Raw genomic sequence first — 14,040 nt, 5'->3', positions numbered from 1 at the left:
TCAGGAGTGAGTGAGGGAATGAATCCACCAGTCAATCAGTGATCGCACGGCGGATGCGCGCCCGTCCCCTCCCCCAGCCGCTGGGGCTCGCCGCCGGGACAAAGGCCCTGACGAGGCCGGACGTGGGCCAGCCGGGTCCGCGCTCCGGGGGCGGGCGTGGGGGCCGGGCCCTTTAAGGCGGGGCGGGCCGACGGCGCGGAGGGCGGGCCGGAGGGCGGGCCGGGGGGCGGGCCAGGGGGCGGGCCAGGGGCGGGCGGCGGTGGCGCCGGAGGGCGCGCGGAGCGAAGGGCGGCGGCGGCGGCGGCTCGTGCTTGGACCGGGCTCTGGATCCTGCTCGGCCCCAGGATCCCGCTCAGCCGGCTGTTCCCGGCCAGCTGCGGCGCGCCCCAGCACCCCGCGTTCCCCGTACCCGCACTCGGCCCCTCAGAGGAGAGGCCATGCCGCCGCGGCGCAGCATCGTGGAGGTGAAGGTGCTGGACGTGCAGAAGCGGCGGGTGCCCAACAAGCATTATGTGAGTGCCGCGCGACCCCCACGCCCCCTTGAGCCCGTGCCCCGTCGGGGGCGACCTAGAGCCCCCCCGGTTCTGAAAACTTCTGCCTCCTGCTCTTTCTCCCCCACCTCCCCTCCTCTCCCCTCTCTACACTGCTGCTGCGCGGCCCGGGTCTCTCCCGGCTCCTCCCTCTCTCCCCCTCCCCCTCCTCTCTTTTGCCCTGTTCCGCTCCTCCACCGTGTCCTCCCGCCTCGTCCCCCCACTCGTCTCTTTGCGGCCCCTTTCCCCCCTCTCCGTCTGCTCCTTGCCCCCACCCCCACTCCCGTCCTGCCCATCCGTGGAAAAGTCTGGCCGGTGTAGGGGACAGAGAGAGGTGCCTGTTCTCAGGCCGCCCGTCCTGTCCCTCCTTGTCTGGAGGCGTTCAGACCCGCAGTGCCCAGCCACAGGTAGCCCCAGCAGGGATCGCCAAGTTGGCTCCGTCCTTTGGAGGAACCAGCCGGAGCGATAGAGATCTCTGAGAATGGATCCTTTGAGTGCCTGCACCATTAAGAAGTTTTTTTTAAAAAGAAAAAAATCCCTGCCCCTTCTCTCCAATAACTTCTGTTTAAAAATGTATGAAAGTTTTCTCCTGGTATCTCCCTGACAAAATGGGAACCTTGTTTAGATCTGGCGGGGACTTGAAAAAATGGGCCAGTAGCCTCATTTTGCAGATGGGACCCTCAGATGGGCTGAGGCGCAGGGAGGCTTCAGGTTCTGGAACAAGGAGGAGCTGCATGCGGTTTTCACTGCCTCTGGAAGGTGTACCTGGGGTAGATGGTGACCCGCCAGATGGGAAGTGGGTTCCACACCAGCCTAGGAGCTGAATCTGTGGGTTCAAGGGGCCCTTGGACCACCTCAGAGGTTCTGGGTAGAAGGATAATGGGGCTGTGGGGTGTTGGGCCCAGGTGAGGCCTTGGGGAGGCCTCTCTGCAGGAGGGAAGGGGGCTATGGTGTCTCTGGTGGTGAGAAGGGAGCAGTGGCAGCGCCTAGCTGCAGAGAAGTTAACCAGGAAGGAAAAAAGAGCAAGAGGGAGGGAAAAAAAATCCTAACAAAGAAGTATAGAACAATAAAGAGCAAGGGGCGTTGGCTGGCTAAATTCAGCTCCTTGACCTCCCTGCAAGTCGTCTTTGGATCTCTTTTCTTAAGAGGCTCGTTCTTATAACGCAGATCTACATGCCTTACACGAATAGTCTGTACAATTGTGAAAGGAGATAGCGGGGAATCCACTCTGCACTCCCTACGAGAAAGGGTGTTCTGTGTGAGCCTGTATTGTTATTGGCTGGGCAGCCAGTTATTCAAGCCTTAGCCAGGCGGTGGGAAGCTATTTCCTGGACCTGTGGCATCTTTAAATAGAGTGAAGTTTCCCTTGATTCCAGAGCTGGGCTAAATTGTCTCCCCCGCACCCCCTTTCTTTTTAACTGTTTCAAATGCTGCCAAATCTTGGTTTCTTGTTTGAGCCTGTTGACTGTATAACTTAGTTGCCTCTTTGCTATGAAGACAGTTTTTACCAACATGGCAGACAGGAGGAAGTCTGAAATACCCCATGCTGCCTCCCAAAAGATCTGTGAGCTGGGAACACCAGAATACATACAGCCTCCAAGAAATGGGCATCATCATCCACTCTCTCCTGTCCTCTCTCGTCACACGACTATCAGGCCCATTTGACAGATGAGGAAACTAAGGCTCAGAAAGATGAGGTCCTATGCCTGAGGTCACAGTCAGGACCAGAACAGGAATGTAAATCCAAGTATGTTCAACCCCAAAAAGTGTTATTCCACCAGGTCACACCACTTTGCAGATTTCATACCCCGTGGTTTCCCTACACAAAGTCCTCTTAAAAACTGGGAATTTTGCCATCATTTGTGATCACTCTGACGCTTTTCATTCTGTTTAGACCCCTCCCTGCCAGTTTTTTGGAGGTGCGGAAGTTTTGAGGGGCATCTCTGTAAGCCTTCAACCACTTTTTAGGGGCCCCTTCAGACAAGTCTCTAAATATTAACATGGATTCGGGTTTAAACCTTGGCGTCCAGCTTGCTGTGTGGCCTCTCTGACCCTCAGTTTCCTCATCTGTAAAATGGGGGTAATGGTGCCCACTTCCTAGGAGAAGGGATCTTGTGACTGACAGGGCTGACATTCCATAACCGTTAGTTGCCTGCCTCCCTGCCCTGTGGTATCCATGTTACTCTGACTGGGAACATGCCAAAGTCACATGAGGAGGGATTTCACCAAGAATTTATTTTTCTGCATGTGAGTTGAGGCACTCCTGTGATTCAAGGGAGCCCCCTCCCTTCTAGCCAGCCTTTTGGGTTCATCAGATGAATAGGGGCAATGGGTTGAACTGAAGCCTGAGTCATCCACAGGAACAGAGAAAGTTAAGTGCTGTGATGGCAGGAAACCGACCAGCAACTGCCAGTGACCCCTGCTCCTGTTCTCAAACCATACCTGCCCCTGCCACTCTAGAAAGAATGGACATGGAGGTAGCTATTGGCATGGGCCTGGACTTTTTTCCCATTTGGTATATCCTCCTCTCTGAAGTTGGCCGAGCCACTCTGGAGAGATGGCAGGAGCAGAGGATTGGACAGCCCTGGGCTCGGCCACTTCCTGCTGTGTGACCTTGAGCTGGTCAATTTACCTCTCTAAACTGCTTCTATAATCTGCAAATTGTAAATGGTGCTGCGTCCCTCTAGGGCAGAACTTCTCAGCCTCAACACTGTTGATATTTTGGGCCAGATCGTTCTTCGTTGTGGGGGGCCGTCCTGTGCATGGTAGAATGTTCACAGCATCTCTGGTTTCTACCCCCTAGGTGCCAGTAGCATCCCCCTCCCTAATTGTGACAACCAAAAATGTCTCCACACATGTCCCCCAGGAGGGCAAAATCACACACACCCTGACTTCTAACCGCCCTGCCCCAACCACTACATGAGAACATACAAGTTAGTTATGGAGGCTTCCCACCACCTGCTCCCTATTTACAGCTACTTCAGCCTCCACCTGTCTCATCACTCAGTTGCCTGGGAGCAAACAGGTCACAGGTGCTGTAGATGTCGTTGGAGAGCTTCACCAGGAACTCAGGGCTGCCCATCAAGGCTGGGCCACTTGTTCCACCTTAAATGGCATCTTCTCCATGATCAGGGTGGCATCTTCATCACGCCTGGCCCCAGCCTCCTTCACCTGTGGGCAGAGACGTCATCAGTGGGCCCAAGGGCAGAGCCGTAGGCCACATCTGGAGAATGCAGGGGCAGAAGCTCCCAGGGCCTCTGAGATCCCCATGGGTGGGTAGGGATTATTGTTGACAGTATTATCATCTGGAGAGAGCTTCCCTGGAGCTACTGCACTCTGTCTGTTGGCCTTTCTCTGCCTGCATCTTTCCTGGCGTGGAGCCTAGGGCTTTCTAAATGAATGGAAAGGGGGCTTTCATGTGACACCCTGGGAGACCCTCCCCAGCTAGGTTATCTTCCAGCTTGAGAGGAGGAGGAAGTGCTCCCTGTAGGTTTTGCAGGGTTTTTTTGGATCGCCCCATTTCTAGCACTGGAGAGGGAGGTACAGAAGCCTTGGGGTTAGAAAAAAGTCTCCCTTAGCAGGAGCCAGGAAATACTGGCTTGCTCTGTCTTGAGATCTTTAGATGTTAAGAAGAGCAAGATGCTAGAAGTAGTTATAGAAGCAGTAATCTTAACAGCTGCAATCTAATCCATTGTTGTGGGCTAGGCACTGGATTAAGCTCTCTATGTGTATTTAGTCATCACAACAGCCCTTTAAAATAGGTACTCTTCTGTTATACTAATACACGATTTCAGATATATAGTTACATAGAATAAGTTAAATATCTGTCAATCTACCATCCAGCTGTCAGATCTTTACCTTTTGCCCTATTCATTTCAAATCATTTTTATTTTTTAAGAAATATTGCACATGCAAAGCCCCATGTGCACCCATTCCAACAATCAGCCCCCCAAAAATAAAAACAGTATCCTACATTTGGTGCTTGTCATTCCCATGCACATTTTAAAAATAGACCAATAGATATGATTTTTTTATTCAGTAGCTTTACTGAGGTATGATTTACATACCATAAATTCACCCATTGTAAGTATACAATTGGCTGATTTCTTTAAATAAATGTATGGAGCTGTGCAGCCATCATCACAATCCAGTTTTATAACATTTCCATCACCCCCAAAAAGATCCCTTGTGCCCTGTGGCAATCAGTCCCCTTCCCAGCTAGACCTCATGTACCTTTTAATGTTTTTACCTTTTCAACAGCCCCCAAGATCTTGTATTGAAAGTTTTAAAACTACAAAACATTACACTTTTTTTTTTTTTTTTTGGTTTTTGTGGTACGCGGGCCTCTCACTGTTGTAGCCTCTCCCGCTGCGGAGCACAGGCTCCGGACGCACAGGCTCCGGACGCACAGGCTCAGCCGCTACGTGGCATGTGGGATCTTCCCGGACCGGGGCACGAACCCGTGTCCCCTGCATCAGCAGGCGGATTCTCAACCACTGCGCCACCAGGGAAGCCCCAAACATTACACTTTTGAGATCTATGTTGGTACATGTAGCTTCAGTTCATTTTAACTGCTGTTTCATATTCCATTTATGAATATACCCCTCTTTATTCAAGCTCCTGTAGGAGATTTTTAGGATACTTTCTTGTAGCTGCTTCCTTGCACATACAGCTGAGGCAGGATTGCTGGCTCTTGGGGTTTGTGCATTTTCACCTGTGCATTTAACGTCCCTGGGTCTCTTTGCTCTGGGTCCTTGCTAGCACTCCGAATTGTCAGACTTTTTAGTCGGTACAGAATAGTATCTCATGGCAGTGCTTGTTTGCATTTCCCTGCTTGCTAGTAAAGTTACGTATCTTTTCACACCTTTGTCAGCCTTTTGAGTTTCCTCTTCTGTGAATTAATTGCCCGTTTTATCTTTTGCCCCCTTTTTTTGGTATATTGAGTTATTGGTTTTCTATTCATTTATAGGATTTATTTATACACTCAGGATGCTGGTACTTCAGATAGTTACGTTAGTGTTCTTGTTTTCCCCTTGAGACTGGAGGCTCAGAGAAGTACAGGCACATGCCTGAGGTCACACAGCAAAGAGCGGCAGCGTGGGGATTGAGTACGTGTATGCGGCAGCCCTGTGATCCCACCCCTGAGCCAAGTGACGTTGGGTGGATCATTTAAGCCTCCAGGCCCCAGTTTCTCCATCCTGGCCCTTCCCTCATCTCACTGTTCATTCACTCAGCCTGGACTGATGAAGCACAAGCTGCCACCAACCCTTAGTCATTCTCACCCCAGGGAAGCTCTGGGTTGATTGTGCCTCTGGAGTGATGGGTTGGCAGGCCCTTTGCTGCTGGCCTTGAAACCTCCCTCTCCACCTGCCAGGCTCTAAGAGCAACGGGTCTCTCCTCTGAGCAGCTGACTTTTGCAGGATGGGTCATGCCCTTATTAGGCATTATTATCAACATTCTTGTTTCAGTCTATGGGAGACCTCTGGCTGGCAGGCTCAGTGGTCTGGAACAAACTGTGAATCTGCTGCCCAAATTAGCTGCATTCTGTTTTCCAGCCTGCCCCAACCCCTGCTGCCCCCAGCATCCCAGCCATCCTGGCACCCTGTTTTGCAGAAACAGGCATGGCAGGCCAACAAACTTGAGTGGAAAGAACTTGGGTATCAGAGACAAACATTCAAGTTCTGCATGGTCTTGGGTGACTGACTCAACCCCCAGCCTTAGTTTCTATATCTGGAAAATGAGGACAGTGTCACCCTTCTAAGATGATTGTGTGCTTGTTTAGATAATGTGTGCATTCAACCTATTCTCCATCCCTCCTGCTGAGGGATAAATGCCAGCTCCTAGCACATTTCTTATGGACGCACCATTACTTCATGAAGAAAGGACCTGGATTTGAGTTCTCTTCATGAGCTCCTGGGCTGGGTGACCTTGCAGACAAGCTCCCCAAGGGTCTGTAAAATGGGGGCAGTAATAGTGCTTACTTACAGGTATAGGGCACTTCTCACGCACTGCTGAGCCTGATGCCTTCTGTATAAAGGGCACTCAATCAGTGGTAGTCATGAAAACTAGCATTAACGATAGTAAAAGCCATGCTCCACATCTCTGCCTCTCTCCTGCCTCCTGCCCTAGGGGCCTGCTATTTGTTTTTCATGCTTTTTCATTCATGAGGCATTTCTGGGGTGCCGGGCCCCAGGTGGGACACCCTGCTGCCCTGGGACAGGCCTGTGAGCAAGGCAGAGCCCACCCACCTCCTCTACAGGTGGTTCTTGTCCTACACCCTGTCTGCGTCACACAGAGGTAGTACCCTCAGTAGGCGTTAGGGCCCCTCGGGTAGGTTCTTTTTTTAATGGCTCTTGCTTTCTTCTGACTGAAAAATGATGGACCTTGTCACCTGCGCTGTGCCATCCTGTTCCCTCTGGTCCATGGTTGCAAGGAGCCAGGCCTCTCACCTCACCTGCCCAGTCATCCTCAGCCCGGGCTCTTACACTCTAGGCTCTTGCAGTTGTCTCAAGGTCAAAGCGGGTGGGGCTATCATATCTTAAGTGTTACTTAAATGTCCCTTTAGTTCAGACTTTGAATCTGTGCCATTCCTTGCTTCTGGTAAGCAGGGAAAGTACACCAAACAGCGTGCGTTCAAATCCCTGCCCTGCCACCTACCAACAGTGCAACCTCAGACAGATTACTTACCCTTTCTGTACCTCACCTGTAAAATGGCAATAATGATAGTTCCAATCTCATAGGGCTGATGTGAGGATTAAATGGGCCTGACATAGAGTAAGGGCTCGAGAACTATGAGCTGTACTAGGAATGTACAAACACAGCATCATTTATGATAGTAGAAGTTGGAGGCCACTTAAACACCCATCTGTAGAGAACAAGATAAATAAAACATACTATATCCACGAGCTAGAATACCATCAAGATGGCAAAAATGTATTCCATCTTCCGTCATGGGAATATGAAATAGTAAAAGCTGGTTGCAAAACAACGTGCTCAGGTAGACTCGCACCTGATTACAAGTGAAGGCGTCTGTGAAAGCACAGAAACATAGCTGATAAAATATATGTCTTTTTTTCTTTTTTTTTTTGCTCATCTGTGCATTGCGTTTCTCTATTTTCCAAATGTTCTGTGGGGAACACATATTCCTGTTTTTAGTAAAACTAAAAAAACAGTGAATGCTCATTTTAAAAGAGAAGCAGTGCCAGGCCGTGGCGGCTCCAGCCAGGTTCCCACATCCCCACCACCTCGTCCTGTCCTGAAGCAGCAGAATTCTCCAGCTCCTCCAAGAACCTGTCCTCCCCAGATAGATGCTGGCCTCCGAGACTCTCCCCCAACTCCTGCCACGGAACCAGGGCTCTGGATGTGGCTTTCCAGTCCTCCAGCCTAAGAAGTGGCAAGAGATGAGTTTAAAATACCACTAGGGGAGGAAGCCATGAGCAGATCCTTTGCTGGTTGAAATGCTCCTCACTCAGTGGCCTGGCCCTCCCTCCTGTAGTGCTTATATCTGAATAGGTTGGAAAGACTTGCAGGCCGGAGTTCAGCAGTCTGCACCCTGAGGTCAGAGTTGTGCCCCACTGCCCTGGGCAGATCATCCAACCGCTTGTCACCCACCCGGAGGTGCACGGGCGTCAGCAAGCGCCAGAGTTACCACACTGCCAAAAAAGGCCTAGGGGACCACTCCATGCATGGTACTACTTCTCATCTAGGACACTCATATCCTGTTGCAAATCATGTGTGCTTTTTTCCTTGGAGAAAGAGCTCTGATAGGGTGAATGGTCTTGCTTGGTGTGACTCAGTTTTCTCCTTCCCCTGGGAGGCCAAGACCAGCTGCAGGTCACTGCAGCTGCAGGAAAGGGAGCCGCTAGTTGAGCATCCTGTCGGCCTGGTGGGCGCAAGTGATGAGGCGTGAACACCCTTGGCCCAAGGAGAGAAGAGGAGGCTTCTTCAGTAGGCCGCGTGGTCGGAGGGTTGTGAGCGTGGCTTCTGCGCCCAGCAACTGGGCTCTGGTCTGAAGTTTGAATTTCAGAGAAACATGTAATATTTGGGACCTACTGTCATCCACTCGCTGTTGGCCCTGAGCCTTCTCCTCTGGGAATTGGGCAGCTTTGGTGGGGAAATGAAATGAGCTTTTGTGCGGAATGCCTGAGAGGATGCCTCTGGGGCAGCCGTCCTTGCAGCTTCCTGGCCCGGGGTACTGCCCAGAAACTGGGGCCCTGTGGTCCCTTTCACAGAGCCCTTGCCAGTGGGGTCATCCAGATCCTGGGAGGCAGAGCTGGCATCCCTGCCCCCTGCCGGGACATGGGGACTAGCTGACGTGATAGACTTGGGAGGCCCGGTGTCTCCCGCCAGGGGGCCAGTGGGCAGGGGCTGGTGTGGCTCACTCCTCAGGGACTCTGCCAGGAGCCTGCAAGCCCGAGCCTTGCCGCAAGCTATCCTTCTTCTGCCCCATTATCCAAACTACAGGGCATTCTCTCCTCATACGTGCTGGCCCAGGTGCAGGCCTGCAGGTGGGCGATGAGCCCAAGCCCGGGGCCTTCTTTAAACAGTGAAAGGGAGAAGGGACCAGAGGTGCATCTGTCGTGCATGCGTGTGCGCGTGTGTGTGTGCGCGCGCGCCCGCACGCAGAGCTCTCCCACCTGCTTTTGCAGGCGTCTCCTGGCCATGCCAAAACTTAGGGCTGCTAGATTTACCAAATGAAAATACAGGATGCCCAGTGAAGTCTGAATTTCAGATAAACATGTAATATTTGGGACCTACTTATACTAAAAATTTCTTCATCGTTTATTTGAAATTCAAATTTCCTGGGGCATCCTGTACTTTATCTGGCAATGCTGCTGAGACTACCACTTTCAATAAAACAACAACCAAGAAGCCTCGTACACTTTGCAATACTGATAATGTTTCTTGAGAATTCACTGAACAAGGGTGAGTCCCTTCAGGGCCCAGGCACTTTTGAGCACAGGGATGATACACAGATATGCAAAGCGGGGATTCAGACCTCAAGGAGGTCAGTGTCCTGAGAGACAGGTAGACGGCCTTTCAGGGCTAGCCTGGAACTTGGTAATGAGCAGAGACCTGTGCCTGAGGGTTTTGGGGAAGTTGGACTTTGAGAAGGCAATGCAGTGCAGGTGACTCAAGGCTGATCACAAAGCCTGGGAAGGATGCGGTCAAGTAGAGAAGGGTAAAGGCATTTTAGGCAGACAGAACAGGAGGGAAAGGAAGCTGAAACCCTGGCATGTGGCGTGTTTGAGAAAAGCGGGAGAGATTTGAGTAATAGAGATGGAGCTTGACAGGTGGCCAGGGGCCCCAAGGATCTGGGGGCTTCTGACTGGACCGAGAACCACAAAAGAATAGAAAGCATAAGGAATTCCCTGGCGGTCCAGTGGTTAGGACTCTGTGCTCTCGCGGCCGAGGGCCTGGGTTCGATCCTGGTGGGGGACCTAAAATCCCACAAGCCACGTGGCATGGCATAAATACATACATACATACATACATAAGAAAGCATAGACTCTACCCTCAAGAAGGCCGCGCCTTCCCCCCACACATGCACACACATGTGAGTGGGTGGCCAGGGCTCAGGATCAGAGGTATCCAAGATGGAAGTGGTTGTGAGGAGCTGGGACTCAGGGGCACTCCCCCGGCTTGATGGCCTGGGGGAACACCTGTCCCAGGAGAGTGGAGAGGGCAGACACAGACAAACCTGGGAGAGAGAGAGAGAGAGAGAGCACCTGTCCACAGGAGGACTGTGCAGACAGTGAAGATAAAGTTACAGAGGGAGGGAGGGATGGGAAATGTTAAAGAGATCTATGATAGCCAGTAGGAATTCTGAAATTTGGGAGGGATTAAATAACTCCAAATTTGTTTTGTTCTCAAGACTTAACAATCATTTAGTGTTGTTGTTATTATTGAATAGCTATCGTTTATTTGAGTGCTTTCTGTATGCTCCAGGCTTTTCGTGCCTTATGTCACTGAATCTGAGCAGCAGTTCTGCGAGGTAAGGAGTATTAGGATTCTTGGGCTGCAGACGACAGATATGAACCTGACGACCTTAAGCCATAGGAAATGTATTGGAAAGATGGCTCTGGCAGAACTTGGCTCAGCCCCCCGTCACAGAAAGGACCTGGCCAGCTGGAGCCATACAAGGAGCTGAAACTGCTTGTGGGCATCAGAGGATCACCAGAAGCAGGCACCTGCTCCATCCCTCAGTCCCTTTGGCCACTCAAGAGTCCGGTTCCAGGAGGAGAGAATCTGATTGGCCCAGCCAAATCACCTGACCATCCTTTGGTCAGGCAAGGGCAGGATGCTGTGATCCACAGTCCCACTGAAATTGCCAATACTTGTAGGAGATTCAGAACGCTGTTGCTGGAAGAAGGGGGCATGGAGCCTGGACAGGTGGGAACAACAGATGTCTGCTACATAGGTACTGTTATTAGCCCATTTCACAAATGTGGAAACTGAGACTTAGAAAGATGAAGTACTTTGCCCAGGATGACACTCGGCTCTGCTACCTATCATTGAATATATAAAAAGAAGGATGTAGTCAACTCACCCCCTAGATTTGAAGGGAAACATTGCCTTAAAAGCACATAAGAATAATATTTTCTATTCTGCTTAATTATGCAGAATTGCATGGACCCCCTGTCTACTGCCCTGGCAAAGAAAGCCAGAAACCCGCTCAATGGCGTCACCATTTCCTCCTCCCCAGCCAAGGTGTGAATCAGCAGCCTGTGGCTTCAGGCCACCATTGGCTGCCAGTCAATTGCACAGATGTGGGTTTGTTGTCTGCCCTGGGCCAGGCCTGGCCCCAAGCCAAAGAGAGGCTGAGATGACCAGGCAGCCTTTGTCCTTATAGAGGTCACCATCTGTTTGGAACACGTCACCATGGCATAAGGGCTATGGTGGGGCCTGCAGTAGGGCTCTGGGGACAGGGCAGGGTTCTGAGGCCTGGACTGCCCATTCCCCATTCCCTGCTGGACCAGAGAGGTGGTGCTCTGAGCTGGGGTCAAGAGGAGGTGGGTGCTCTGGAACAGGGAAAGCCAACTGGCAGAGCTTTTAATATGGGTAGAATTCGGAGGGTCCTTGAACTTGCAAAGGAAGAGTACATCTTTATTCTCACTAACTTCCAATAGCAATTTAGCATTGCCTTCCATTATGAATGAAGGCAGTGACCCTCAGTGATATTAGTAATACCTGTGATTTTGTCACCAGTAGAAATTCACAGATATTTTCACGTCACTTTACAGTTGTTGCATTTATCCTCATCACTGCTTCAGAACTGTGGTGTTATTCAACCCACTGCTGGGTTTTGTTATTTATTGCATTAACAAAGGTGTACATATGTTCATAATTTTATTTTTTGAAGCATTTTTATTATAATTCAGTATTTCATTTGGAATGCTATGTGGTTTAATTTAGTCATTTTTAAATCATTTTGAGAAGGGGACCGTAGATTTCATCAGATTGCCAAAGGGCTCTGTGGCACAAAAAATAAGGTGAAAAACTTCTGGGTAGAAGTTTAAGAGTTTGGACTTGGAAGTTAGGCATGGATTTGACCTGGCTCTGCTGGTGACCAGCAGAGTGTGTGACCTTAGTAAGTGACTGAACTTCTCTGTGCCTCAGTTTCTTCATCTGTAAATTGAGGGTAAGAATATTAACCTACTATGGGTTATTTTATGTAAAGGGTTTAAAGCAGTGCCTGGCACATAAAAGTACTGAATAAATAGTTACCTGTTAGTGTTATATTATCTTTACCATCATCATCTTTACCATTCCCCGACTAGTGATGCGCTTTTTATTTTATTTTTATTTATTTTTTTTTTTTTATTTTTTTTTTTTTTGCGCTATGCGGGCCTCTCACTGCTGTGGCCTCTCCCATTGCGGAGCACAGGCTCCGGACGCGCCGGCCCAGCGGCCATGGCTCACGGGCCCAGCCGCTCCGCGGCACGTGGGATCCTCCCGGACCAGGGCACGAACCCGTGTCCCCTGCATCGGCAGGCGGACTCTCAACTACTGCGCCACCAGGGAAGCCCCGATGCGCTTTTTAAATAAGCAGCCTCGAATGATGTGACACAGGTGATCTGGAATGACCACACCTTGAGAAACATACTCTAAATGGTCTAGTCCAGGATGCAGCCCCCTAAGATTTAAAAGCAGTCTTCCTGGGCTTCCCTGGTGGCGCAGTGGTTGAGAGTCTGCCTGCCAGTGCAGGGGACATGGGTTCGAGCCCTGGTCTGGGGGGATCCCACATGCTGCAGAGTGACTGGGCCCGTGAGCCACGACTACTGAGCCTGCGTGTCCAGAGCCTGTGCTCCACAACAAGAGAGGCCGCGATAGTGAGAGGCCCGCAAACCATGATGAGGAGTGGCCACCGCTCGCCGCAACTAAAGAAAGCCCTCGCATGGAAACAAAGACCCAACACAGCCAAAAATAAATAAATAAATGTATTTAAAAAAAAAAAAAAAAACTAGATAAGATTACAGAAAGCAAATTTAAAAATAATAATAATAATAAAAATAAATAAATAAAAATTAAAAAAAAATAAAAGCAGTCTTCCCCAAAGATTTGTATATTTGGATATTTAGCAGTGTGGTAATTAAAATAATACTGAAAATGTTTATCATTGGAGGCATGATTAAATAAATGGACTACTAAGGATCCTTTAAAATTTTTGCTGAAAGAATTTTTAATGAAATGGGGAAATGCTCATCATATAACACAGGTGAAAAAGGTCATGTATATACAATGTGATCTTAATTTCATAAACTACTTCAACATATAGAAAAAGGGTCTGGGAAGAAGTATAACCAAAGCTTCGTCTCTGGTGGTAGAAATGTGGATGCTTGTTAAGACCTCAGCCTCTGCCAACAGACTTTATTACCAACTCTATGGAACAGGATACTTCACATGCTGGGTCTTACTTTCCACCACTGCTGGGTAGAAACAGTAATACAGTGTAGCTTCATAGGAAACACATCAAGACCATTGGTGGTTGTGAGAGGTTACATTGTTTTACATTGTATTATATGTTTATGTATTATCCCAGGTTTCTCTAGAGAGGAGAGGACAGTGTAGGACAGCAGAGTCAGGAAAGCTTCCTGGAGGGAGGGAGAAAGAGGGGACCCTGCTTCCCTTGTTCCCTTTTTTCCTGTCTCATAGACTTGTGTGTGAAGTGCAGGAAGCTGGCAGAAAAGTCCACATAGGGGTTCACATCAAGGCCGGGAGGAATAGTCTCTGCCAGATGAGGAGCCCAGCAGGGCATGGGTACAGGGGTGGCCAAGGAACCCACAGAACCTGACCATCGGGACCACATAACGATTTCATGTGGGAAAAGGGGCTATTTGGCTGTACAAAGTTTGGAACCCACTTCTGCAGCACCCCTACTTTATCTGGTGGAGGAATCCCTACTCCCCTTCTTCTTTTTTCCTTTTTTTTTTTTAATTTATTTTTGCTGTGTTGGGTCTTCGTTTCTGCGAGGGCTTTCTCTAGTTGTGGCAAGCAGGGACCACTCTTC

General features: G+C 49.9%; 1 protein-coding gene across 2 annotated transcripts in view; it reads left to right on the top strand.

Moving 5' to 3' along the window:
- Positions 1-277: 277 nt before the first annotated feature.
- SH3PXD2B (SH3 and PX domains 2B) overlaps positions 278-14,040 on the top strand; it is a 112,296-nt gene continuing 98,533 nt past the window's right edge. Inside the window, exon 1 of one of the 2 annotated variants that reach the window (XM_067032319.1) lies at positions 278-512. In XM_067032319.1, the coding sequence (XP_066888420.1) occupies positions 438-512 (75 nt within the window). In that variant the 5' untranslated portion in view covers positions 278-437. The remainder of the gene's footprint in view (positions 513-14,040) is intronic. The other variant, XM_059063482.2, reaches the window with a different exon arrangement.

The sequence above is a fragment of the Kogia breviceps genome, chromosome 4 (genome assembly GCF_026419965.1).
Source record: "Kogia breviceps isolate mKogBre1 chromosome 4, mKogBre1 haplotype 1, whole genome shotgun sequence".
Lineage (NCBI taxonomy): Eukaryota > Metazoa > Chordata > Mammalia > Artiodactyla > Physeteridae > Kogia > Kogia breviceps.
Note: the sequence above shows the minus strand (reverse complement) of the source record. Positions and strands in the feature narration are given on the sequence as shown.